General features: G+C 55.8%; 1 protein-coding gene and 1 long non-coding RNA gene across 2 annotated transcripts in view; both read left to right on the plus strand.

The window, feature by feature from the left end:
• The first annotated feature begins 38 nt into the window (after positions 1–38).
• On the plus strand, positions 39–7993 carry LOC116435450. The gene is made up of 3 exons (XR_004236783.1): positions 39–566; positions 4902–4968; positions 7601–7993. It is a non-coding gene; the product is annotated as an uncharacterized LOC116435450 (long non-coding RNA).
• Positions 7994–9003: 1010 nt separating this feature from the next.
• Positions 9004–26556, plus strand: part of PEBP4 (phosphatidylethanolamine binding protein 4) — a 72708-nt gene continuing 55155 nt past the window's right edge. The window contains exons 1-3 of the mRNA XM_032092055.1: positions 9004–9195; positions 9928–10055; positions 10646–10778. Of these exons, the coding sequence (XP_031947946.1) occupies positions 9934–10055; positions 10646–10778 (255 nt within the window). The 5' untranslated portion in view covers positions 9004–9195; positions 9928–9933. The remainder of the gene's footprint in view (positions 9196–9927; positions 10056–10645; positions 10779–26556) is intronic.

The raw sequence follows: 26556 nt of genomic DNA on the forward strand, positions 1-26556 counted from the left end.
TAAAGGGGCTGGGACTAAAAACCTGTTGGACCACAATCCCAGCTCAACGGACAGGAATTTTCCACTCGGAGCCGTTCAGGCCGGCTCTGGGTGCGCCAGCACGCGCCGGGGCCCGCGTCTCCCTGCTCCCCCCAAAAATCCCATGTCCCTGCGCTTCCCGAGCCTTTCAGACTCATTCCTAAATGATTCCTCTACTGCAGCTGGAGAAGACAAACCATGGGATGGTTCCGCGATGGAGGAAGGGGTGGATGGGAAGTGTGAAGGAATATGTTTGAGGCACTGATTGCATCTAAATTCTGCAAATCTTTTATTGTTTTTCCCATGGTCTGTGAGAAAAAACAAACAAACAAGCAAACAAACAAAAAAACACACCACAGCAGAAGATGCCAGCCGGGGTGAGAAATGGGGGGAATCCTTTTGCTCCTGGAAAAGGAAACTCCCTGCAGCCTGGAGGCCTGGGAATAGCACTCCTGCACACGTTGGAAGGTGATTTTTAGGAGCTGCCCAGCCCGAGGGTCCCGCACTGGGATGCTCCTCAGCGATGCAGGGATGGAAGGCAGGTCCAGGTGAGTCCGAGTGACCAGAAATGCCCGGGATGGGAACTGGAAGAGAGAGGGCGAGCTCTGGATGGGTGAGTCAATGGGAACCGAGGCACCGGGGAAACGGCCACGGGCCACGGAAAGGAGCCACGAGCGTGAGTCAGTGGGATCAGCTGGTGACTCTGTGGGAAAGGAGGGAGGCGATGGGATAATGGGCACCAAGAGTCAGGAGGAGCCCCTTGAACGCGCTCCGCTCGGGCCGTTCCCCTTGGAGCAGCGCTGGAGAACGCTGCGGGCGCCGCTGGAGCTGATCCCGCTGGAGCTGATCCCGATGGAGCTGATAAGAGCAGGAACGTGCTGCTCGGCACACACGGGGCCAGCCCAGCGCTTGCTTCACCTCCTCACCGAGGTGCCGCGGTGCCCCGGGCGCCGAGCGGGGCTGGCAGCGGGGCTCGCTCGCACCCCCAGGATGTCCTGGCCTCGCTGCAGACACAGCCGCTCGCTCCGGCCTGGCTTAGGGAGGGAACTCAGGGGGGTTTCCGCCTGATTTGGTGGCAGGTACTAAAAAGGCGCCGGTTTTGCTGGGTCACAGAGCAAGGGAGATGTTCCCCGCCCGGAGCAAGGGAGGGTTTGGAGCTGCTTTGCCCCGTGCGCCTCTCGGAGCATCTGCAAATGGCCCAAATTGCTCCCAAATGATCACCCTGGGGGGATCTCAGCCCTTGCTGGCTCCTGCCGAGGTGCTGGGGCTGTGCCAGAGCCGGCTGGGCACAGGCTCCTCTGGGGATGCTGGTGCTGGAAAGAGGGCCAGGTGGAAAAGCGGGGCCTGGCTGGCCCTGCTGGAGGTTCGAGGCTGTTTTCTGTCACTTTGCAGCTGGCGGGTTTGTTGGGGTGTACAGGCGGGGGATCTGTGACCCTGATGGTGTGGGGAACTGGAAATAGGGGAAATTTTGGGGTCCCCTTCAGAGTCAGGGTGTCAAAGCGTTGGGAGAAAACACCTGGGCACAGGAGAAGCTGGAAAATGTTCTGGAAAAGGTGCTCATGCTGAAGGGCTCCCCCCAAATATGGGAAGTGCCCTCAGCTCCTTCCAGCCCCCAAACTGGTTTTGGGGGATCGTGGGGCCGTGATGGGGGCTCAGGGCTTCCCAGGAAAGCACCACCGCTGGGACTCTGCTGCGAGCTCGTTAAAGCTCTACCAGCCCCTGCTGCAAACCAGTTAAACCCATTTAGGGAAGGGTTAAGCCAGTTCAGTGTGATTTGGGAGTCCATTGATGCCGAGGTTAATCTGCTGTAAGTGCATCAACATCGGGGATTTGAACCAATTTAACTGTTCCAGCTCCAGGTTTTCCCTGGAGGACTTCGGGAAGGGTCCAGCCCGTGCCCCCCTTTGTCCCAGGCTTCAGAGAGCCTTGGGAAGAGGGAGAAAATAAACCAGCGACTGAAAGGAAGGACCTCATGCAGGCTGAATCTGAAACGCTGCTATTTTTAGCCCATCCCTGCCCAGCCGGCCTGAATTCCACGCGGGTCCCGGTGCCCAGCTGGCACAGGCGAGCGGCAGGGTGGGCAGCGAAACCCTCCCGGTCCATCCCAGTTCGCCGGGGCGGCTCGTGGGACCAGGCTGAGCCCGAGCTGAGTCAGAGCAGAGGATGCTCCTTCCTCATCCCAGCTCCTCATTATCCCGCTGCCCCAGGGCTTTCCCACGAGCCTCATCCAGCCGGGCCGTGGGACCTGGAAGAGGTGATTGTTTATTTTCTGCTGTCATCCCTGAAGGGCTGTAATCACAATTAGAGCGTCCACGAGGCACGGGGCAGAGATTCATCTCCTTCCCGAGGCCGCAGCACCCAGGAGAGTGGGAGGGAGAGAGGGAAAAGGTGGAAATGCTTCCATCACCCAATCCCTGCGCCCACACAGCATCCCCGGGGAGCACGGCGAGGTTGGCAGAGGTCACCCCTGAGGGTTTCTCAATGCTTCCCCTCCACGCCGCCGTCGCGTGTCGATGTTGCAGCAATTCCTGGTGGCTTTTCCCGTCTCCGGAAGCTGGGCTGGGGAGCGCTTCATGCAGGAATTCGAGCCAGGAATTGAAAGAGGAGCTAAGCAGCTCCCCGGTGGGGCTCAGCGGGGTGTGAATGGAAGGATGGGAGCGGGATTGGATCCTCCAGCACCTGGAGAGGAGCGGGCTGGGCACCAGGAGCGGGCTGGATCGGGATCGGGAGCTGCCAGGCTGCGGAGCTGCCGGAGGAGAAGCGGCTCCCGCACCGCTCTGCGCTGCCTTGTGACTGCGAAATGAATGCGCTTAATATAGGCCAAGTGAAACCATTCTGCCCGAAATAGAAAATTCTTCCCCAGAAAGCGCCGCAGCCCCGGCAGGAGCGCTCACGAGGAACCTGCCGAGGCAGGAGCGCTGTGCCAGCTGTGCCAGCTGTGCCAGCTGTGCCGCGCTGCACATCCCGCCCGAGCTGCGGGCCCGGCCAGCGGCCCCGCTCGTCCCCAGGGTCACCTCCCCCGGGGGCAGCTCCCCCCGAGCCTCACCGAACGTGCCAGAGGGGTTTAGGGATGGGGCAGGCGCTCCTGAAATTGGGATTGGAATTGGGGTGGGGTGAGGGGGTGGGTGGGTGGGTGGCCACATCCCCAAATCCAGTGATCCCGCGGATGCTGCGGGCTCGTGCTGGGCTCGGAGGTGCTGCAGGGGAGGGATGGGATGGGATGGGATGGGATGGGATGGGATGGGATGGGATGGGACGGGATAATTCCTACTCATGCTGCTGCTGGAGCCGAGGTTTGGGATGGGAAGGGGCTGGAAGGAGACGGAAGGAGGTGACCTCCTCTGGGGCTCTGGGGGCTGCTGCCAGGCTCGGGGAGCTCGCTCAGCTGTGTGCTTTTCCCTGGAAAATATCGGATATTCCTCCTCTCCCGAGTGCTCCTGGAATACCCAGCTGAGTCAGGGAGTGGTTCTGGTGCCAGGGGAGGTTTTGGGGTCGCAGCAGCCCCGGCTCTGCTCTGCTCTGGGTTCCTGCTGCTCTGGCAGCTTCTCCTGTTGGGATCCAGGATCCGAGGCGCTGCCAACCCCAAAGGCGAAAAGCATCGCGCGTCCTCTCCCTGATCCCACAGAGATCCCTGCTCAGAGGGCGCTGTGAGTCCAACCCCCCTTTTGGGGGCTCTGACCCGTCCCCTGCGGTCACTCGTGACCTTCCCAGCACCGCTGGTGCTGGGGTTTAATCCAGCTTGACCGGCACAGCTGCCGGCCAGGAAAATGGGGCAGGAGGGGGTTCAGTGCTGAAGCTCTGCAGGTGTAAAGGGAAAAGCCAGAAATCCTCCCCTGTTAATCTCAGGCTGCACCAGGGATCTGCATCTGGTGTTTAAAGCTCTGCTGTTCCATCCCGCGGCTCACAGCGAGGTTTGGGGGGGGATAAATTCAACCCCCCTCACTCCATATTTTGCCCCAGCATCTTATTAATGCTGCAAAGACTCAAAAATCCCGGCTCAGCCACTGAACTCCGGCCTTCTACGATGTGAGGTCTTTAACCCCTGACCCCAACGTGGCTCCAGACAGACCCAGGGGAACTCCGGAGCCCAATAAATCTGTCACATCCCCTGAAATCCACTTAAAAATCCCCCAAGGAGCAGAGGCAGCCCCGCGAATCGGTTCAGATGCAAATTTATGGCGTGTCCCGGGACAAGCGCGGGGTTTTTGATTCACAAAGCTCTTGCCCAGGGGCTCGGCCGGGGCAAGGTGAAGGCGACCTTGTGGTTGTTGGGTTGGAGCAGGAACCGGAGCTGCTGGCCAGGGAAGGAGGGAAACGTGAGGAAAACCCACGGGGAAGGGAGATAAGAGGCACGGCAAGGTCAGGGCACGGCTGGAGCTGCTGGATGGGGAGAGGGGATGTGGGTTTTGTTTCCTTTTCTGATTGCAGAGGAATAAAAGCTGGAAAACGGGGCTTCCTGCAAGGCCAAAGTGGAGGGAATTCCCCCGGCCACCGAGGCTCTGCCAAGTGCTTGGCTTTGTGCTGCCTCGCTGGTTGGTATCAGCCGTGTAAATAGATTTCTGTAGCGATTTTTCAGCCTGTAGGCGTTGGATTTTTGGGGTTGCTCGGGTGCTCTGCTCACTGGATCCTCGGGGGAAACTGAGGCATAGAGGTACGACCTATAAATATTCGGATATTTTCCCAAATCTGAGGGAAATGCTGGATTTTTTTGCCCTGTAGGTGTTGGATTTTTGGGGTTGCTCGGGTGCTCTGCTCACTGGACCCTCGGGGGAAACTGAGGCACGGGGGTACCACCTATAAATATTCGGATTTTTTCCGAAATCAGAGGGAAATGCTGGATTTTTTATTTTTATTTTTATTTTTTTTTTTTTTTTCCCCTGTAGGTGTTGGATTTTGGAGTTGCTTCGATGCTCTGTTCACTGGACCCTCGGGGGAAACTGAGGCATAGAGGTACGACCTATAAATATTCGGATTTTTTCCCAAATCAGAGGAAAATGATGGATTATTGAAAGAAGAGATGAGCTGGGCTGATGCTTGCGGATCTTGCCGGGAGTGCAGGGTGCGTTTTCATCTCTCAGCAATACTTTTGCTGAATAAATCCTTATTTTCCAGAGCTGGCGAGGACGGCCTCGAGTTTTTCATGGCTTCGACGGCGACTTAAAAGTTTTATCCAGCCTCAAACTGGGAGGAAAAAAAAAACCCCAAACCTCCCACGGCTTCCTTGTCACGGGGCTGGGGACACCGGTGTCACCTCGGTGTCACCTCGGTGTCCCCGCGGGCCATTCCTGCCTGGGGACAGCTGAGGCCGCTTAGCCAAAAGGGATGGGAGCGAGCTTCAGATTCCAAGGAAAAGGTAAACCGGCCCTTTTTGTGCCTCGGGGAAGAGGAATGAAACCCCGAGGCGCGGGCTGAGCACGGCACTGCTTTATCTGGATTTCACATCAACAGGAAGCCGGCTCCGGGGCGGAGGGGGGCGAAATTCCCAACAATGCTTTCCTGGGAAGTAAAAGCAGGATTGTGAGGAACTTTCCGGGTGGAATTCTGCTCGGGAAGTGACTGCTCCGCGTTAAATAAACAAAGAGCTGGAGGCTCTGCACGTGTGGGGGAGCTCTGAGAGCTCCTCACGCTCAGCTGATGGTCACGGGGAGCCTCGAAAAATTTCTATTTTTGCCTGACCTCGATCCTAAAACTCCCGGGCGAATATTTGGGCGGCGGTTTCTGGGCCACGGGGGAGTGCCCAGGTGGGATATGCTGAGGGGGTTTTGCCTCCCCTTCCCTCTCAGAGCCGCATTTGTGGCCCCGTGGCTCAGCCCGGGTGGAAGTTGGCTCCCAGCTCGGGTGATTTGGCTTTCGCAGGTGCTTTGTTGCTGTTAAAACGAGCCCCAGGCTTCTCCTTTCCTCCCCTGCCTTTTATTAAGAGCTTCTTCACCTCTGATGTTAACAGGAAAATAATTTCCTCACCAACATCTCGGTTTCGCCAACTCCGAGAGGTATTTCAGCAGCTTTTGGAGCTGTTTGCTGAGGATAAAAATGCAAAATATATTTATTTTTGTATCTCTCTTTAAATATCTGCTCCCAAATGGATTCAGGGGATGTTGGGACTGCAGCACTTTTCTTCCTTGGGATTCACGTCGATTCAATTCATTAAATTCATCTTGTGCCGGGTGCTCTGAAAGCTTGCTTTTATTTCCAGAACATTGGGAAATATTCCTCATGGAGGCTGGGAAGGAAGAGGGGTTTTAAACAGATTTTCAATGATGTTTGTGCCTCCCAAAAAAGTGAAAATTTCGAAGGGCAGGGGCAGCATCGCTTTGTTCTCATCCCACCCCGGAGTGTGTGGGGGGAATTCCTGAAACACTGCACTTCCCTGAGCTCTGACCCTCACACCCAGCACCGCGCCAGAGGCTTCCCGGCTGGAAAAACGAGATTCCAGCAGTCCCGCAGGGCTTAGTCAGGACAGGGAACCTGGGAACACCCTGGGACGGCCGGGAGAGGAGCTGGTTTGACACCACAGCTGCCTTTTCCCACGGGAGGATCCTTCTCCAGAGGGAAAACAGCTGCATGCGGCCTCTCCTGGGATCTTTTTCCGCTTCTCCCCAGCCAGGAGAGCTCCAGGCTCAGGCAGGAGGAGGAGGAGGGTGACGCCCCTGGAAATCGCTCATCCCTGGGGTCGGTTTTCCAGGAATGTGGCAAGGGACAGCAAAGCCAGAGGCTCTGGAGTCACCCTGGTCTGGGTTTAAAAGTGAAATATTCCAGTGGCTCTGGAGTTACCCTGGTCTGAGTTTAAAAACCTGGTCTGAGTTTAAAAACCAGGTCTGAGTTTAAAAACACAGAGGTTTAAAAGTGAAATATTCCAGTGGCTCTGGAGTTACCCTGGTCTGAGTTTAAAAACCTGGTCTGAGTTTAAAAACCAGGTCTGAGTTTAAAAACACTGAGGTTTAAAAGTGAAATATTCCAGTGGCTCTGGAGTTACCCTGGTCTGAGTTTAAAAACCTGGTCTGAGTTTAAAAACCAGGTCTGAGTTTAAAAACACTGAGGTTTAAAAGTGAAATATTCCAGTGGCTCTGGAGTTACCCTGGTCTGAGTTTAAAAACCTGGTCTGAGTTTAAAAACCAGGTCTGAGTTTAAAAACACTGAGGTTTAAAAGTGAAATATTCCAGTGGCTCTGGAGTTACCCTGGTCTGAGTTTAAAAACCTGGTCTGAGTTTAAAAACCTGGTCTGGGTTTAAAAACACAGAGGTTTAAAAGTGAAATATTCCAGTGGCTCTGTAGTCACCCTGGTCTGGATTTAAAAACCAGGTCTGGGTTTAAAAACCAGGTCTGGGTTTAAAAGCACCGGGCTTTAAAAATTAAATACTCCAATGGTTTCCTGTCCCTCGGGATCATCACACAGGAGGGAGCGGCTGTCTGGCCCTGGCAGCGCTTTTCCAAGGATTTTTTTATCCTGATAGAAGCTGGACAAGCTTCCCGCTGCCTTTTACACTGTGTCTCCCGAGTGGAGGAAGTGAAATCTTTGCCAAAAAAAAGGGGAAAACGTTAAAAGTATTATTTTTAAAATTTTTTTAATTTTTTTTTTTTTTAGGGAGGAAGCCACAACTCATCTTCCATGGGATGCTGTAAAATCGTTGCTCCCGGCAGTTTGTCTCTCTGGGAGATTCCCCTGCACCTTTTCCATGGGCAAAGCCTTTTTGGGATGATCTTTGAGAGGTCTCTCCAGGTGGGAGGGGCTGATCTTGGCCCTGCAAAGGGCTTTTCTCAGCCGCTGGGCTTGGAAAAAAATATCCCAGTTCCGAGTTCATCGCATTTCTGGCGTTTGCTGTTGTTTGAGGAACCCAAAAAAAAACCACTGGAAAGGGACTGGGGAGGATCCTGAGCCAGACCTGGGGCCCATGGAGCCGTTCCAAGGGCTGGAGCCCCTCTGGAATCAGGCTGGAAGAGCTGGGAATGTTCACCTGGAGAAGGGAAGGCTCCAGGAACACCTCAGAGCCCCTTGCAGGGCCTAAAGGGGCTCCAGGAGAGCTGGAGAGGGACTGGGGACAAGGGATGGAGGGACAGGACACAGGGAATGGCTTCCCACTGCCAGAGGGCAGGGATGGATGGGATATTGGGAAGGAATTCCTGGCTGGGAGGGTGGGGAGGGGCTGGGATGGAATTCCCAGAGGAGCTGTGGCTGCCCCTGGATCCCTGGCAGTGCCCAAGGCCGGGTTGGAGCAGCCTGGGACAGTGGGAGGTGTCCCTGCCCATGGCTGATCCTTAAGGTCCTTCCCAACCCAAACCATTCCACGTTTTACCAGGAAAAATGTTTCCCTTGTCCCCATCTCCCGGTGTCCACCTCCCTGCCCTGCCGCCTCTTGTTCAACTTTTCAGCCACATCCCCATTTCTCCAAGGAAATTCCTGCTTTTCTCACCGTTTCTGGGCATTTCCTGCTCATCAGCAGCTTCACCTGGCGCTGGGAACCCCGAATTTTCAACGCCCCCCCTCCATGTGACACCGCCAGGCTGCAAACCCCGCTCCGGGCGCTCCTGACTCAGCCAGCGCGGCATTCCTGGGAAAAGCCTGACTCACGTGAGCCCATTTGCCGGCTCAGGGCGCTAATTACGGGCTGTGCCCATCCCGGCAGCGTGGGAACGGGAGCCATTAAGCCCCTAAAAGCTCCCCGATCATTCCCAATCCATTAATGTTCCTAATTAGTTAAGCCCGGCGCCTCTTTCTCTCGCCGGGCTCGCTCGTGTTCCCGGAGCGCGCAGCCCCAGCTCCATTATGTAATGATCCCCTCGCTGCTCTCATCCCCGCTCCCAACTCACACCGGGCTTTTTAAATTCTATTTTATTTATTTTTTTAATATATATATATTTTATTCGCTCCTCATCCCGGAACCCACGAGGCGATGGAGGCGACGGGCAAATCCAAGTTGGGGTCACATCCTCCTCCCTCGTTAGCCCGGGCGGGTGCGGGGGTTGGGCTGGGCAGGACCCGGCGCCGTTGGGGGCGGGTGGGGGCGGTTGCCGGGGGGGTTAAAAGCCGTTGGCAGCTCCGGAGCACCCGGCTGCCCCTTCCCCGGGCTTCGGCTTTCATTCCCGGTCCCTCCGTCCCTTCCTTCCAAGGAAACCATCTCCACGGCAACCTCAAACCTCCGGGCTCTGCCTCGGAGCTGCTCAGTCGTCCCCAGGACCTTGGTAAGTGGCTCGGCAGGGCCGGCCCTGGTGGCCCTCCCCCCGGCGGCCGTGGTGGCCCGTGGCTACCGGGTCCAGCGGTAGGTGAGGGCCGGCGCTGGGCTTGGCAGGGGGGTGGGGGACCCAACCTTGTGTCCCCGCGTCCTCCTCGAGGCTTTGTGCGACTTCAAAGTGGGCGGCCAGAGTTGTCCCCGTGCGGGAAAAGCGCCGGAGGGGTGGCTGGGTCAAAGTGATGCTCCCCTGAGAGGACCTTGCCTCGGGTCGGGGACGTGTCCTGGCTGGTTGTGAGTCCTTGGTGATGGCCTTGGACAGCCCATGTCCACTCCTGATCCCGATTTTCCATGGTTTTGGGGAGAGCAGCAGGGCCAGCCCGTGGAGTTGGGGACTGTCCCCACCTGGAGCCGGGTTTGGAGCGCGCTGTCCCCGGGATCGCCGTGGTGGCACCACGTGGGCACATCCCCGGCGCCACGTGGAGGGGGACGAAGCCCCAGCCTGGTGGAAAAGGCTCCTCTGAGCTGTGGGGCCGTGCTGGGGGCTCAGGCCTTCCCAGCAGAGGAAACCCAGCCCATTCCTGGAATAAACGGGATTAGAGTTGCGGAGCTGGAGGAGGAAATGATGGGCAAGGATGGGGATGCTCTGCCTGGAGCTGGTTTGGGCTGGGAGCTGAACTGGGGGGTGCTGGGGGGGAAGCGCTGGGTGCCAGCGGGGTGACCCTGGCTGTCCCCGTGTCCCCAGGGCAGGATGAAGCTGCTGGCAGCCGTGCTGGTGGCGCTCAGCCTGCTCCTCCCCGGAGCCTGGGGCAGCGAGGCCTCCCGGACCTGCATCTTCCAGACCCTCAGCGAGTCCGACAGCGAATTCTGCAGGTGAGCGACGCTCCGTGGCCTCTGCCACCCCCTTGGTGTCCCCTGTGTCACCTCCCGGCACATCCCAGTGTCGCCTTCGCTGTTTTCCTGCTTCTGCCGGGAATCTGGGATGTCTCTGGAGTTGTTCCCTGTCGTGCAGGGGCTTTGGGGGTGACTTTTGCGGCATCAGGGATGGCTGATGTTTTCCATGGAAAACTTCAGGGGAAGGAGGCTGCTTTTCCGCAGAATCCTGGGATGGTTTGAGTGGGAAGGGGCCTTAAAACCCATCCGGTTCCAACCCCAGCACCTCCCACTGTCCCAGGCTGCTCCAAGCCCAGTCCAACCTGGCCTTGGGCACTTCCAGGGATCCAGGGGCAGCCACAGCTGCTCTGGGAATTCCATCCCAGCCCCTCCCCAGCTCACAGCCAGGAATTCCTTCCCAAAATCTGCTGAACCCCTTGGCAGAGGGAGCAGAGCCTGAGCTTCTGCTCTTCCACCTCTGCATCCTGCAGCTCCTTCCCAGCACCCCAACCCCATCCCGAGCCTGACCTGGCTCCCACCTGCATTCCCACCTCCTCCTCCTCATTTTCCTCCCTCTTCCCTTTTTCCAGGGGGGATTTGGAAGTCATCTACCCCGAGGTGGGCGACGTGAGCTGCTCCTACATCCCCAAGTGCCACGGGTACCGCCGGCAGCTCAGCCACGAGTGGGGCAAGCCCCGCGTCCGCTACCCCTGGGCTAAGAAGGTGAGGCCCCGCTCCGGCTTCTCCGCGTTCCCAAAGGTGGCACCAGGAATTTCCTGGGATCGGGGTGACTTTTTCTAGCTTTTTTTTTTTTTTCCCCCCTGCATGTCCTCATTGATTCAGGGGTTTGGTTGGAGGCTGAGCTGTGGATAAATGGGATTGCCTTTTTTTTTCTGACATTTTTGTCATTTATTTTTATTTTTTCCTACACTGTGGCCATTAAATCACCTTTTCCCACATTCAGGTATTTTTTTTACTGCCCTGAAACCACTTTTATATCTTTTTTTTTGTTACGTTGACCATTTACTAAATATTTTTTTCCACATTGCACCCATTTTGCAGCTATTCCAGCCATGCTGTAGCCACTTAATAAGTTATTTTCACCATATCCCCACTTTTCAATTAAGAATATTTCCTGCATCGTAACCATCATTTCCCCTATAAGTGCAGCCGTTTATAATTTTCCTTACATTCACTTTTAAAACAATTAATTAAAAGTTTTTATGTACTCTGACCATTTAATTAAGTGGCCAGAAGGTAGCAAAGAAATTAATTTATTTTTTTTCTGCTACACGTGGCCACTTAATCATTTAAATTTTTTTCTATTTGTGGCCTCCTAATGATTTGATTTTTTACTCCGTCATGGCTATTTTTACAAAAGGAATTAAATGGCCACAATGAAGGAAAAATAGGAATGAAGTGGCCACATGTGGAGAAAATTTTAATTAATTTTATTTCTACGTTGTGGCCACTGAATATTTATATTTTTTTCTACCTTTTGGCCATTTCAATTTTGTTTCCTCTATTTCGGCCACTTAATTTTTTTTGGGTATTCTGACCACGGATTTTTCACTCCATTGCGGCCGTTTCATTTTTTACCCCAGCTCAGCCCCAAAAAAATTCAATTTAACATTTTTCCGCTGAGGATTTTATTTTTGCAATTTTTTAGTCGACTTTCCAAAGCCATCCCGCTCTCGGGCCGGGCTCTGGGCTCTCCTGCCGATGGATCCCGATGGAATTTGGGATCGGGGGGGGGGGGGGGGGGGGGGGGCGGGCGGGGGGAAGCTGCCGCTGCTGCTGTTCCCTCCTGTCACCACCAGGTGGCAGCATTGAACCGCCCGAGCTCCAGCGCCGCCCGCACTGGGATTCACTGGGAGCACTGGGATGCACTGGGAGCGCCGGCATCTCCCGGGGGCTGTGCTGGGGGTGCCGCGGGCAGGGGGAGGGGACAATAACCGGGCTGACACGGGGATCTTTTGGGGGACACCCTGCGCCGTGCTGTGGTCCCAAAGCCGTCCCGGGATGCGGCGTCGTCTCGTAGCGTGCCCGAATCCCAGTGAAATCCTCGCTAGCACCCCAAAAAGCGCCATATCCCAATCATTTCCATAATTCCCATGGCCAGCTGCAGCCCTGGGAGCTGATAAGGGAGGTCTCAGCTCTGGTGGTGTTACCTCGGAGCGGGAGCAATCCGTTTTTCCGGCTCTTCCGCGCCGTCTGGGAAGTCTCTTCCCCCTGCAGATCACATGGTTGGAAGTAGAACTTTTCCTTAAAGACGTCTGATTCTTCCAAAATAATCCCCCTTCCCGGCGGAGGCTGCAGCACGCGGACCCATCCCCAGCTTTCCAGGAGTTTGAAGTTTCCTAGGAACGTGGGCAGTTGTTTTTCCTTTAATTTTAGTCCTGGAAAGACAAACAGGGCCAGGAGAAGGGAAGGGACTCTCCGGGATGGTGCCGTGGGCTGTGGGAAGGATTCTGGGGACAAGAGCCAGACCCTTCCGGGCTGTGCACCCCGGAATCCACCCAGAGCAGGGAAGGGAATCCGCCCTGGAGGAGCTGGGGGGTGTCACCTGTTTATTTTGGGGTGGGATTCCAGCTGTGGCTCGGGGCGGGGGGTGGCAGGTCCCCGGGGAGCCCCTGGCACGGCCGGCGGCTCCCGCTGGCATCGGGAATGGCTCCGCTGATGGATTTGGCAGCGTTTCCTTCCAAGACATCTCGGCACATCTTGCGCTGAGGCGGCATCTGAGGACACGGGGCCCTGCTGCTTCCCGGGCTTTGTGGTGGGATTCTCCTCTGGCCGTCCCCAAAACCGGCTCCACACAGCTGGGAATGACCCAGCTGCAGTATCCAAACTGGGAATTCATCTGGGGAAGGGGCTGGGTGGCCTTAAACCCATCACAGGCAGCTGGCTCTGAATTTCTTCAGGGTTTTTTTTAAATAGGAATATACAATTTTGATAGGAATATACAATTTTCTTACTCCTGAACCTCTAAGGATGCTTTGGGATAATATTTTTCCCTCCTAAACTCACCCTAAATTGAGTGGGAACAAGAGCTGTGCCAGGGCTGGGGCGTGAGAGTTGTTTTTATGCTTTATGGGGGTATTTCTAAACCCAGGAAATTTGATTATTCCTCATTTATTCCCAAGTGAGAGCGGGAAACTCTGGCAGAGCGAGGTTCTCTCCATCTCCCTGCGGTGCTCCAGTGGGATGCTCCGGCTCAGTGATCCTGGATGGGGTGGGCAGGGCTGGCTGAAGGGCTGGAGATGCTTTTCCCAGCCAAATCCGTGGCAGAAAATCTCGGGGTTTGAGGATGCAAACTTGTGTAGGAAGTGTCGGCTCTCTGTGGAACACTTTGTCTCTTCAAGAAAAACAACCACCAAAAAAGCCAAATGCGGAGTGTTTGTTTTTCTCTCCAGAAATATTTATCAGTTTTCCGAAGGTGGGGGGAAGGGGGTGGGGGGGATGGGAGGTTTCCCATCCTCGTCCCAGATCTTTGGGGTGGGTTTGGGGGTCACCTTTGTGCCCCAAAGTCCCTCCCCGCAGCCTCGATGCTCCTCAGCGAAGGAACATCGATGGTTTGGGGTGAAGGAGTTGAAAGTGGGGTGGCATCTTGCAAAGCTGAGCTCTGATGGCAGCAGAGCCTGGCCTGGGGGACTTTAATGCATCGTTTTAGGGTGGATTTTAATATTTTGTGGTGTTTATCCAGTTTAAACTCTGAGCTGTCTGATCCAGCTTTAGAAAACATCAATTCACTGCTCAAAACCCCATTTTTGGGCAGTTTTTAGTGCTGTGAGGGCACCTGTTGTGTGTGGCTGCACCTCTGTGAGCAACAGGCTCGGGGAAAGGTGTCAGGGATGCACTGCCAGGGATGGGAGAGGGGTTATGGATGGCTTGGATACCCTGGAAAAGCTTTAATTGCTCTGTCCTGGTGAGGAGAGGTCTGGGAATGTCTGGAGATGCAGCCCTGGGGTGTTCAGGATGCTCCATCCATGGGAGATGAGCCCTGGGATGTTCCATCCGTGGGAGATCAGACCCAGGAAGTTCAGGATGCTGAATCCATGGGAGATGAGCCCTGGGATGTTCCATCCATGGGAGATGAGCCCTGGGGAGTTCAGGGTCTTTGATCCAGAGATCAGCCTTGGGAAGTTCAGGATGCTCCATCCATGGGAGATCAGCCCTGGGATGTTCCATCCATGGGAGATGCAGCCCTGGAATGATCAGGATATTTTATCCATGGGAGATCAACCCTGGGAAGTTCAGGGTCTTTGATCCACGGGAGATCAGCCCTGGGATGTTCCATCCATCGAAGATCAGACCCGGGAAGTTCAGGATGCTCCATCCATGGGAGATCAGCCCTGGGATGCTCCATCCTCACTGGGAAACTCTCCTGAACACATCCCAATCCCCCTTTGGGTCCCACTGGACCTCGATACCCCAAACATCCAAGCACACCCACAGCACCTTCCCAAAATCCCCAACCCAGGAGCTGCCGGAGGCCCTTTCCCAGACCGGGGAAGCGGGACAACATCTGGAGTGACGGGAAGCGCGTCCTCCTCGTCCTGCCTCGATATTGCTTTGCTCAAGCAAAAATAAATTGGAAAAGAAAATTGGGCCCTCGCACCAATTTGGGGCAGTTTCTCGATTGTGCAGCGAAGCAAAGCCCCCGACGGTGATGGATCGCTGCATTAACCCGAGGCCGCGTGCCCTGATTCCCTTTTATTACCACTCGTGGTGGCAGACAGAAAAACAGATTACGCCGGAGATCAAATCGATAGGAACTTTATTTGCTGGCCTTTTAAAAACATATTTCGGGGCTTTATAAAAACATACGGCAGATGCCAGGGATGGGCCTTGTCTCCTCGTTAAAAAGCAATTTACCTGCGCTGGAGCCGCTACCTTTTACCTGCTCCTCCAGGTTTGTTTTCATCCTGAGGTTTGACAGCTTCCTTAGAGGCTTCTTTCAGCTGTGCCATCAGGTTTTTTAGGGATATGAGAAGGAATTGGATTTCCCCCCCGACAAAATCTAGAAATAAAATGGGGTTTTTTTAGGGTTCCTACCCCAAACCCGACTTTTTTTAAACTTGGTTTTGGAAGAAACCAATCCGAGCAGCCAATTTGCACAACCCTGAGCTGAACTCCTTCCTGCTGCTCCACAGCTCACTGGGATAAAGGCATTCCCATGCTGGAATGAGCTGGGACTGGAGCTGGAAAAGCTCCCCCCAGCTGTGGGAGCCGTGGGATGAGACTCTCGGGGGCGGCTTTGAGCTTCACCCAGCAGCTTTTTGGGCCTGGACCCATAACCAGCACCCAGGGCTGCTGCTGTGGGGCTGGAGGCGTCCTGCTGTGCCTTTGAGAATCGGAGCTCAGGGAGGGAAGAGCAGGAGAAGGAGCTGCTCCCAGGAATCCACGGAAAGTCCACCCTGGTTCTGTCGCAGCCTTGTCCCCGATTGTCCCCCTTTTGTGAAGCGCTTGGTGGCCTGGCTGGGGACAGGCCTGATTTATGAAGGGTTCTGTGCTCCGGGGGCTGGATCCCATTATTTGGGCAATCAGTGGTGTGAGGAAATTCATTAATCTTAACAAAGGCAAGGGCAGCTCTGCTCCATCTCCTCCTCCCCGGGCTGGAGGTGCTGCAGCGGTGGCAGGAGGGGACAAGGTGCAGCTGGCTGGGGAGGGACCTTTTCGTGGCACTCAGGTTCCATCCGAGCCTGGTTTCAGAGGGTGGTTTTGAAGCAGAAGATTCCTGACAGTTTGTGTATCCCTGCTGGCTCGTGGAGCCGTCTGGAGCTGAGGAGCCACCAGCGCGGTTTTCTCCCTCTCTCAATCCTGTCTGGGCTCCTCGGAAACAATGGGCCAACATTCCTTCCCGCTGCTGTCAGCCCGAGATTCCCGGGATTAGCCCAAGCCCCCGGTGATGAGCCCCTCCCTCGCTCTGGCCCCGCTGGGTTGGGTTCCCATGGCCCGGGATGGCTCGGTGGCATTCCAGCATCCCGCACTTCAGAGAGGGAATGGTGTGAGGGATCTGAGCTTCCAGAGGGCCTCTCTGAGGGCTTTAGAGTTGGGTGGCAAAGCCAAAATAAATGTGCGCGCCGAGGGCTCTCCGTGCTGCCTCAGCCCTGTCCTCTGCTGACCCCCCCGCCGCCGCTTCCATGCGGGATTGACTCGGGATGTGACCCCTCTGAGCCAAGCACTGCTTGAATTCCCACCTTTTGGAGAAGCACAGGAGGGTTTTCCCCTCGCTGGGAATGGCCGGAGTGGTTTAACAACATCACAGGAGGTGTCATCCCCCAGCGGGCCCTCGTCCCAGCGGAGGGGACCGGCGGGCAGCTGGTGCCGCGCACCAGGGGAGCCGCGTTCCATGAGCAATCCTGGCAGGAATGTCACTTCTCATCCGTCTCCTGACCTCGCCGTTCGCCGGACCTTTAACCATCCCGGACAAACAACGTTCCCCTGGAGGCAGGAGGGCCGGGAAGCACCTCCAGGTCATCCCCGTGCGCCGGCATCTCCCGCTCGCTCCTCGGTTTTTCGGCAGCAAAAACGTTTGAAGGCGCCGCAGATTTTTTTCCCTTTGATCCCTGTAAACACTATACAGTAATCAAAGTTTAAGCTGCTTTGGGTGAAATAATTGCTTAACAATCATATAAGACAAAGTGATTCAACAAATGACAATTAGGACTTGTGATCTACGGAACAGATGCATTCAGTGTAGCATATTATAATGTGCTAATAGGAGATTGACAGCACAATAATAGGAGAGAACAGCCACTCAGCCTATAATTCCCAACCAAATGTGAGGCTGTCCACAGAGCTCAAATCCGAACAGGCTGTAAAATTAGAGGTAAGAAGGCACAAGTTTCACAAAGACTCATTAGCAGGTTGGCTGTGAATTTCCAAGGAAGGGGGGAAAATTCCTGCTGGAGGATTTGCTCGCGAAAGGAAGGAAGGAAGGAAGGGGAGGGAGGGGGGGACCTCAACCTCCGCACGTTGGGAATGAGTAACCTGTGTCACACTGGGCTCCAACAGGCTGGAGCTGCCGCTGTTGCCGGATGCCAGCCAGGTTTTGGAGCGGAGGGTGGCTCCCGTGCCGTGGCAGCATCCGGATCCCGCTGCCAGGGGTTGGGAAGCGTCGCTCGGTGTCACCGTTCCGCGGGGGACGCGCGGAGCCGCCGACGGTGTGAAGGACCAAATGAAATTAAGGCTGATATGAGCACGGAGCTCCACCGGGCATTCCCGACGGGAATTGGGCACTTCCCAAGCCTTAAATGATACTGATGGGTGACAGGGGCACCCTTTAGCCCTGTCCATGGGAATTAAGGCTTGTGCTGCTCTTCTCTTTGGGGACATCGGGGGACGGGGACGTGTGCGGGAGTGGAGCTGTCAATCTCCACGGCCCCGGCACGTGCAGAGGCAGGAGCTGGGATCCATCCCTGAGCCCCTCCGCACCCTGGGATAACGTTCCCTGTGTGTGCCGCTCTCTCCTCTCTGCTTCCCCAGCAGCTTTGGAAGCAGAGAGATCAAAGGAACTTAAATTTCCAGCTCTGGTGACAAACCAGATTTTTCAGCTCGTCTCGTCCTTCCCGTGCCCCGTGCACGTGTTCCACCAACATGGAATTTGGCCATGGTTTATTATGAAATAAACATGCCAGGAAATGCACTTTTTGTGCATGGGGGAGGATGGGAAGGTTTGGTAATTAAAACTTCCATCCATCAACGCTTTGCTCCCAGAGATAATTGTGCTGCTCCCGCAGATGTATGTTTTGTACGGAATTAACCGGTGGAAATCGGAGCTGGTGTGTCTGAGGGCATGGGATGTGCCATGGGCTGTCCAGAATTCCACTGGAATATCCTGGGGAAGGTGTGATCGTGCTCTGGTTGGGAATTTGTTGGGAATTTGGCCTTTTTGTCCCCGTTTATTGCACGGGCAAGTGCTTCATATCCACTTTATTTTCGCCTGCTACTCCCAAAACTGCAGGGATGCACCTGCCAGGTGGGGCTGGCATAAAAAATAGGGATTTTCCACGAATTTTATTAATTGCAGAGCCAGACTGTGTTGTAGAAACAGATGAATCCGTTGAAAACAACCTGATTCTTCTTTCCCCCTGCCCCATCTTCGGGATTTTCCCGGAATGCCACAGCCTGTGATGTGCCAGCGTGGGCGTCGGGCACTCGGAATTTCAGAGCCTTTAGCCGAGGTGACACCGGAGAAAAAGCCACAAAGATCCCTCCCCTCATCCCAACTCCACGATTTATTTTTGAGGAGGCCCTCGGGAAGCGCTGCCCCCACAGAGCCTGGAGCCAGAAGGCAGAGCCCGTCTGGGTTTCAGAGCTCCCACGGGGGGCTCGATGGCAGATCAATGAGCACCGTGGGGACCTGTCACCCTCGTGGTGTCTCCTGACATCCCCCGGACCCGCCTGGGCTTTTTCAGAAGGAATTAACGGCGCTTTGGGTGGGCAGGAGGGTTGATAGCAGCAGGCAGGTTCCTCCCGATGCTCCTGGTGCTTGAAAATTGAATTTGTAGGGTTTGGAATTGTGTTTAATCATGGGGGAGCTGGGCATGGCTCCTCTTCATCTTCCTCATCTCCCTGGCATCCTCCTCGTCCCCCCAGCAGCCTCCCCAGCTCCTCCTGATTCCGTGGTGGGCCCCTGCTCCACAGCTCTGGCCTCGGACTTGGCTTAGGCTGGAAAAGGCTCTGGAACCTCTGGAATACCGGGCTGGGTGGATTGGCGGGGGGGGCTCTCTCTGCTCAGTCACTCTCCCCGTTCCAGGCAGGTGTTGCTCTCCCCGATTTTCAGAGGGCTCTGGGAGCGGCCAGGCTCTCCTGGGTTTCTCTGGGATGTGACAAGGATGAAAATCTGGGAATTGGGAATTGCTGGGTGGAGGGCAGTGAGGTGTGGGAGAGGTGTTGGCCTGGCAAACACACCCTGACCCTGCTGCCACCCTCCCGTGGGATTATCCCAGCAGCTCCCAGCCCGTCTCTGGCATCTGGGATGCCTCCAGCCTGCTCTGAGCCTGAGTTTTGGCAGCGGCCACCCTTTGGCAGCCCTTGCCAAGGCCCTTCCTGGCAGGGAATCCTGCTCCGTCCTGCTCTGCCGCTCCAGCCGCACTTCCCAAACATCACCTCCCACTCCAGGGAGCATCCCGGGGAGCTCAGCCTCACCCCTGGCCTCGGAGCATCATTCCCGGGAGCCTTCCCTCCTCCCCTGCAGCATCTTCCCGGTGCCTCCCCGTCAGCACAGGAGCCTTTTTTTTCCATGGATGAGTAATTCCTCCCAATTTGGGGGCTCCTTCCTGCGCTGTAACAACCCCGAGCTCGCGCCTGCCTTTTTCCAGCTGCCAATCTGCAGCAGAAATTCCCTTTTTTTTTTTTTTCCTTTCCCCTTTTCCCTTTTCCCGGCGGGGGGGGAGGTGGGGGGATCTCGGTTATACAATCCGGGCTTGGGGCGACTATTTTGGATCCCTCCTTCCTGCCTCCAAACTGCAGCTCCGAATGTGACAAGTTACAAAACACTTGAGTCATTTCTCTCTCTCTCTCTCTCCTCTCTCTCTCTCTCTCTCTCGAGCGCTGCCTTTTTCCCCCACCAGGGTTTGGGTTGATTTAAAGGGAAAAGAAGAAGAAAAAAAAAAAAGCAGCGGGATGAGGATGAGGATGGGGATGGGGATGAGGATGAGGAAGGGGGAGAAAAGGCGGCTCCCAGCGTCCCCTCCCAGCCCGGGGGGCTGCGGGCAGCCCCCCACGCAGGGGAACTCGCGGGGTGTTTATGTAAGATGCTCATGTTCTGCTGAGCTGCAGCGAGAGCTGTTGTCGATTCCCAGGAAAACCCACGCTGCCCACGTAGGATCTCCCGAGCAGGGTTGTGTAACAGGGAGCCAGGCAGCCGGGGGGGGTCGGGAGATCCTGCCTGAGGCGGGGAGGGGGGGTTGGAAAGCGGGGAGAGATGGAATTTGGAGGAGTGGGAAAAGTCCGGCTGCTGGGATGTGCTGCGGGTGCCTCGCCAGGAGGGTGCGGGGTGCTCAGGGGGTCGTGCCCCGGGCTGGTCTCACCTCTCAGCACAGATTTGGAATGAATTGAGTCACTGGGTGACTTCCCAGCAGCCCCGTTTCCTTGGATCTCGGGAGAAAAGGGATTTTTGTGATGAGATTCGGTGTTGGACTCGAGGAAAACATCACTGATGTCGGCTTGATGGAGGAGGTGGCCTGATCCTGAGCGCTCCCGGAGCTCGTGGGATCATCACAAGGGGAGGGTCAGGCTGGAGATCGGCAGGAATTCCCTCGTGGGAAGGGAGGTTTGGAGTCCCCGTCCCTGCAGGTGTCCAAGGAAGGGCTGGATGTGGCACTCAGGGCCCCGCACTGGTGGCAAGGTTGGGCTCGGTGATCCTGGAGCTCTTTTCCAACCTGAATGATCCCACGATTTGGGGGAAATTCCCTCATTTCCCGCTGTCCCCCGTGGATTCACATCACCAGCCTCAATATCCGAGCTGGGGCCACATCTACAGCTCCAAAATCGCCATTTCAGTGCTTTTTTCTCTAAATACCAAAAATCCAGGAGCGCTGGTGGCTTGTGCTGCTCCAGCCCTCTCGGGGTGCTGGGATCGGAGTTGTGAGTGCAGCGTTACATTTTTATCCCTATTTATTCATGCAGAACAGAGGCGCGGGGCGAGGCGCCCTGCTCGGGAGCGCTGCTCTCCATGAGAACGCTCCTTCATTTCCATCCTCCCTCCTTCCCCACAACTGAATTTATCCGGGTTATTTTTATTCCTCATGTGTATTTTTAATTTAAAAAAAAAAAAAATTAAAAAAAAATGTTGGGGGAAGGGGAGGAGAAGAGAAAAAAATAATTTAAAAAAAAACCCCAACCCAACCATTACTACCCGATTAAATTCACCTTATTTTTACTTCCATTCAAATTTCCCCTCCGGAATTTTGATAAGCCTGGGAAAAAAAATGAGGCGGACAAGGGAGCTTCACCCGAGGGGAGAGCCGAGGCCCGGGGATGAGGGGGAGGAATGTGTTTTGGGGCAAAGAGTAAGTTTAGAACTATTTTTCTCTTAACTGGAGCACTTAGCTGCGCTGCAAGCCATTCATCTTGTGCTTTAATAACTCGTTCTCCCTGCAAGATGGGCTATCGCAGCCCTGGATATTGCTTTTCTTGGGATCCAGGATCAAAGATGGATCTGCTTCTTCTAATAAAACACGTTTTCATTGGAATTGAGATGATTTTCCACGCACTGCTTTTCCCCTTTAGTTTGGGTGCTGAGCTCTTCTTTGCCCCGAATCCCTCTTGCTGGCCTGGAATTTGTTTATTTTCCCTTCCCAAACGACAGAAATAGAAATTCCCTCATTTTCCCCCATCCCAGGGGAGCTCCAGGTGCTGCCATTTGCCTTGGGCCACCTCTACTCAATGGATAAATCAGATATTTACGATTTATAGAGGATATTTTCCACCCAAGGGGTCTGTCCTGCTGTGGGAGCTGATGCATTTTGGGGGTGTCACGGCGTTTGTGACCGTTTTATCCTTTTCCTGCCACTTTTTTATCAACAACTCATCCCCCGGAGCAAACATTTCCCCGTGCAGCAGCTTGTGCTTGTCCCCCGGGGGCTCTGACGAGTTTGCAGGGCCTCGAGGCCGGGCCGGGGAAGGAGGCTGGGAGCGTTTGGAATCCTGGAAGGTTTTTTCCGGGAGCAGAGGGAGCTCTCGGCTCGCGGCTCCGCCGCTTCCCCGGCGCCGCCTCGCCGGGGTTCAAATCCTGAAACAAAACTTGTCCCTTTCATGTTCCCCTCGCCCGACTGTCTCTTAACTACGCATTTGATCTCGGCATCTCCGCGAGAAGGTTCAGAGCCTGAGCAGGGATTAATGGGAAGCAGGAATTAATGGGAATTAAGCGGCGGATCAAAGCGGCCGCGTGGCGGGCGGCGTTCGGGGGGCCGGCAGCGGCGGTGGCCGTGGGGGCGACGCTCCGGGGTGGCTACCGGGGGACACAGGGGGCACGGGGAGGTGGCTCCCGGTGCCCTCGCCTCCAGCGGAGCACGGGGTGAAGGCACCCGGCGGAGGGTCCGTGTCCCGCTGCAAGGGACTGTCACCTCCGTGTCAGGCCTTGGGGGGGCTCGTGGCTTTCCCTCCAGGGGTTTTCCAGAGTTCGGGAATGCTGGAGGCTGCCACGCTTCCCGCAGCGCCGGAGCCCACGGGCGAGCGGCGGGAATTCCCTGGTTAAACAAATATTTGGGGAGTGGGAAGGGGGGGGAGAAGCGCTGCTGAGGCTCCCAAAATGCTGAGCCCCCCCCAAAATGCTGAGCCCCCCCAAAATGCTGCAGCCCCGCAAAATTCTGAGCCCCCCAAAGTGCTGAGCCCGCCCAAAATGCTGAGCCCCCCAAAATACTGCAGCCCCGCAAAATTCTGAGCCCCCCCAAATTCTGAGCCCCCCCAAAATGCTGAGCCCCCCCCAAAATGCTGAGCCCCCCCAAAATGCTGAGCCTCCCCAAAATGCTGAGCCCCCCAAAACACTGCAACCCCGCAAAATTCTGAGCCTCCCAAAATGCTGAGCCCTCAAAATTCTGAGCCCCCCAAAGTGCTGAGCCCACCAAAATGCTGAGCCCCCCCAAAGTGCTGAGCCCCACAAACTGCTGCAGACCCCTAAGATGCTGCAGCCCCCCAAAATGCTGCAGCGCCTTGAGATACTTCAGCCCCCAAAATTCTGCAGCCCCCCAAGACACCGAGCCCTCCCATCCTGCTGAGGCTCCCAAAATGCTGCAGCCCCCCATGATCCTGCAGCCCCCCAAGATGCTGAGCCCTCCAAAATTCTGCAGACCCCAAATGCTGCAGCCCCTTGAGATGCTTCAGCCCCTCAAATGGCTGCAATCCCTCAGGATTCTGCAGCCCCCCCCAAAATTCTGCACCCCCAAGATGCTGCCCAGCCCCTTCCCCAGCACTCACAGCCCAGAGGGAGGATGATGGCAGAGCCAGGATGAGCCTGGGGTGGGAGCAGCGTCTTGCACCCACCAGCTTTGCAAAATCAGAGTTTTTCTCCACTAAACTCCCACTTGGACCCGGCTGTTTTGGGGGGATAATCCCGGGTGGGAGTGGGGGGCACGTGCCAGCTCCGGGGTCAGGATTGAGTTCTGCTCAAGGTTTTGCCCTGGTTTGTGGTGCGGCTGCTGGACCTCATCCTGTCCTCGCTGCTCCCGGGAGTTCTCCCAGCTCAGGGAGGGGCAGGTCACGCACAGCCAAGGGATTTGCCAGATTTCTTCCAGCTGGAGTGAAAAGCCTGGGAATTTGGGTGGGGAGCTGGCCGTGAGGGAGAAGCAAGGCTCCCGGTGTTTGGGAGAGGAGCAGTTTGGCTGCTGGGCTTGTGGTCAGAGTCCGGCCTTTCCCAGGATATCCATGAGATGAGCTGCTCCAGGAGAGGCAGAGAGGGAGAGCCGGGAGCTGCCACCTGGCACCTTTCCCGTTGGAAAGGGAAAAAATGTTTGGAAAACAGGACTTTTGTTACCTTTTGGTCTTCTCTTGTCGGAATGTTGCTGCGGGGACAGAGGAGAGAAGTGCAAAGCCACTCTGGCTGCTGCAGTGACTGCGGCCTTCACGTGCGTGGTTTTCCCAGCAAAATCCAGTGTTGGGGAGAGGGAGAGCTGCAGGTGGATGAGGGGGGGTCCCCGTGGGGTCCGCACCTGTGTGATGCCTCCTGTGCCCCATCCAGGCACCTGCCAGAGGCTGCATCCTGATCCCTGAGCATCCTGATCCCTGAGCATCCTGATCCTTGAGCATCCCGATCCTTGAGCATCCCGATCCTTGAGCATCCCGATCCCTGAGCATCCTGATCCCTGAACATCCTGATCCCTGAGCATCCCGATCCCTGAGCATCCTGATCCCTGAACATCCTGATCCCTGAGCATCCTGATCCCTGAGCATCCCGATCCCTGAGCATCCTGATCCTTGAGCATCCTGATCCCTGAGCATCCCGATCCCTGAGCGTCCTGACCCTTGAGCATCCCGATCCTTGAGCATCCCGATCCCTGAGCATCCCGATCCTTGAGCATCCCGATCCTTGAGCATCCTGATCCCTGAGCATCCTGACCATTGAGCATCCTGGCCTCTGAGCATCCTGACCCCTGAGCATCCTGATCCTTGAGCATCCTGATCCCTGAGTATCCTGATCCCTGAACATCCTGATCCCTGAGCATCCTGATCCCTGAGCATCCTGATCCTTGAGCATCCTTATCCATGAACATCCTGATCCCTGAACATCCTGATCCCTGAGCATCCTGATCCCTGAGCATCCTTATCCATGAACATCCTGATCCCTGAACATCCTGATTCCTGAGCATCCTGATCCTTGAGCATCCTGATCCCTGAACATCCTGATCTGAGCATCCCAATCCCTGAGCATCCCGATCCCTGAGCATCCCAGGCTCTGAGCATCCCACACTCCAAATATCCTCACCCCTGAGCATCCTGGTCCTGGCACATTCCAACCTCCAAGGATCCTGACCTCTGAGCATCCCAGCCTCCGAACATCCTCACCATGTCCCCCATGTCCCACCCAGGCACCTGCCAGTGGCTGCACTTGAAGTTTAAGCCCCAACAGACGCCACCTTTCCAGGAAAATCCTTTATAAACCATTTAATCACCCGCATCCAGGGTAGGAATTGCTCTCCAAGGGTTGTTTTTCCCGAGGGCCCGAGGCCACGAGGCCGAGCTGTGGCCGAGGAATGGGGTGAAAGTCTCTGCCCCCTCTTTGCACACCTCAGCACACCAAAAAAACCTCCTCCACGAGGGCAGCCGTGCAATTCAAACCCCACCACGCACACACACGAACCCGTGGCAGGCTCCAAACAGTGAATTAAATGAGGATGAAAGGCAAATGCCAGCTCTGGCAAAACCCTAGGAAAGGAGCCATCAGCTCTCCGCAGCGTCCTGGGATTTTCAAGCCACGCCAATGGAATTTGGCCGCTTCATTTCATTCACTGTCAATCAGCGTCGCTGCCACTGATGCTTCCTCCTCTTTTTAGATCCCCCATTTCTTTTGGCGATGCCCAGAGCGCAGTTGTATCCCAGCCAGGCAGCCCTCATCACCAAGCGATTAAATCATCGGGAAAAAAACCAGGAGAGACGGCTCCTCTCAGACATAATAGTAAAAAGGGGGTGGCGGGGACAGGGAGGGGGGCGACGGCTCCGGGTCTATTTCTGCTCTGATGTGTCCTGGCGCTGCCGGAGCCTTCCCCGGGTGCTGAGCTGTGCCAGCGATCACCAGGCGGCAAAGAGGGACGTGCAGGGAAGGCTCCTGCACCGAGCTGGGTTTTCCCGGTGTCCCAAAGTCCCTGGTCCAAGGGGTTGGTTCTGTTTTGGGGCTGGCTCCTGTCGGAGCCGTGCCGGGTTCCCGTGGGCACCGTCGCTGTGTGGAGGGATTGGGGTGTTGGGGAATGTGGGTGTCACGCCTGGGCCTGAGCATTCCGACATCCAAGGGTCCTGATCCCTGAGCATCCTGATCCCTGAGCATTCCGACATCCAAGCGTCCTGATCCCTGAGCATCCTGATCCCTGAGCATTCCGACATCCAGGGGTCCTGATCCCTGAGCATCCTGACATCCAAGCGTCCTGATCCCTGAGCATCCTGATCCCTGAGCATTCCGACATCCAGGGGTCCTGATTCCTGAGCATCCTGATCCCTGAGCATTCCGACATCCAGGGGTCCTGATCCCTGAGCATCCTGATCCCTGAGCATTCCGACATCCAGGGGTCCTGATTCCTGAGCATCCTGATCCCTGAGCATTCCGACATCCAGGGGTCCTGATCCCTGAGCATCCTGATCCCTGAGCATCCTGACATCCAAGCGTCCTGATCCCTGAGCATCCTGATCCCTGAGCATTCCGACATCCAGGGGTCCTGATTCCTGAGCATCCTGATCCCTGAGCATTCCGACATCCAGGGGTCCTGATCCCTGAGCATCCTGATCCCTGAGCATTCCGACATCCAAGGGTCCTGATCCCTGAGCATCCTGATCCCTGAGCATTCCGACATCCAGGGGTCCTGATTCCTGAGCATTCTGATCCCTGAGCATTCCGACATCCAAGGGTCCTGATCCCTGAGCATCCTGATCCCTGAACATCCTGACATCCAAGGGTCCTGATCCTTGAGCATCTGGATTCCTGAACATCCTGATCCCTGAACATCCTGACATCCAAGGGTCCTGATCCCTGAGCATCCTGATCCCTGAACATCCTGACATCCAAGGGTCCTGTTCCCTGAGCATCCTGATCCCTGAACATCCTGACATCCAAGGGTCCTGATCCTTGAGCATCTGGATTCCTGAACATCCTGATCCTTGAGCATCCTGGTCCCTGAACATCCCAGCCTCTGAATATCCTCACCCCTGAGCATCCCGGTCTCTGCACATTCCGACCTCCAAGGATCCTGACCTCTGAGCATCCTCACCCCCAGGGCATTCTGATCCCTGAGCTTTCCATCCTCTGAGTATCCCATCCTCTGAACACCCCAGCCTTTGGGAATCCTGGTCC

The sequence above is a fragment of the Corvus moneduloides genome, chromosome 27, assembly GCF_009650955.1.
Source record: "Corvus moneduloides isolate bCorMon1 chromosome 27, bCorMon1.pri, whole genome shotgun sequence".
Taxonomy (NCBI): Eukaryota; Metazoa; Chordata; class Aves; order Passeriformes; family Corvidae; genus Corvus; species Corvus moneduloides.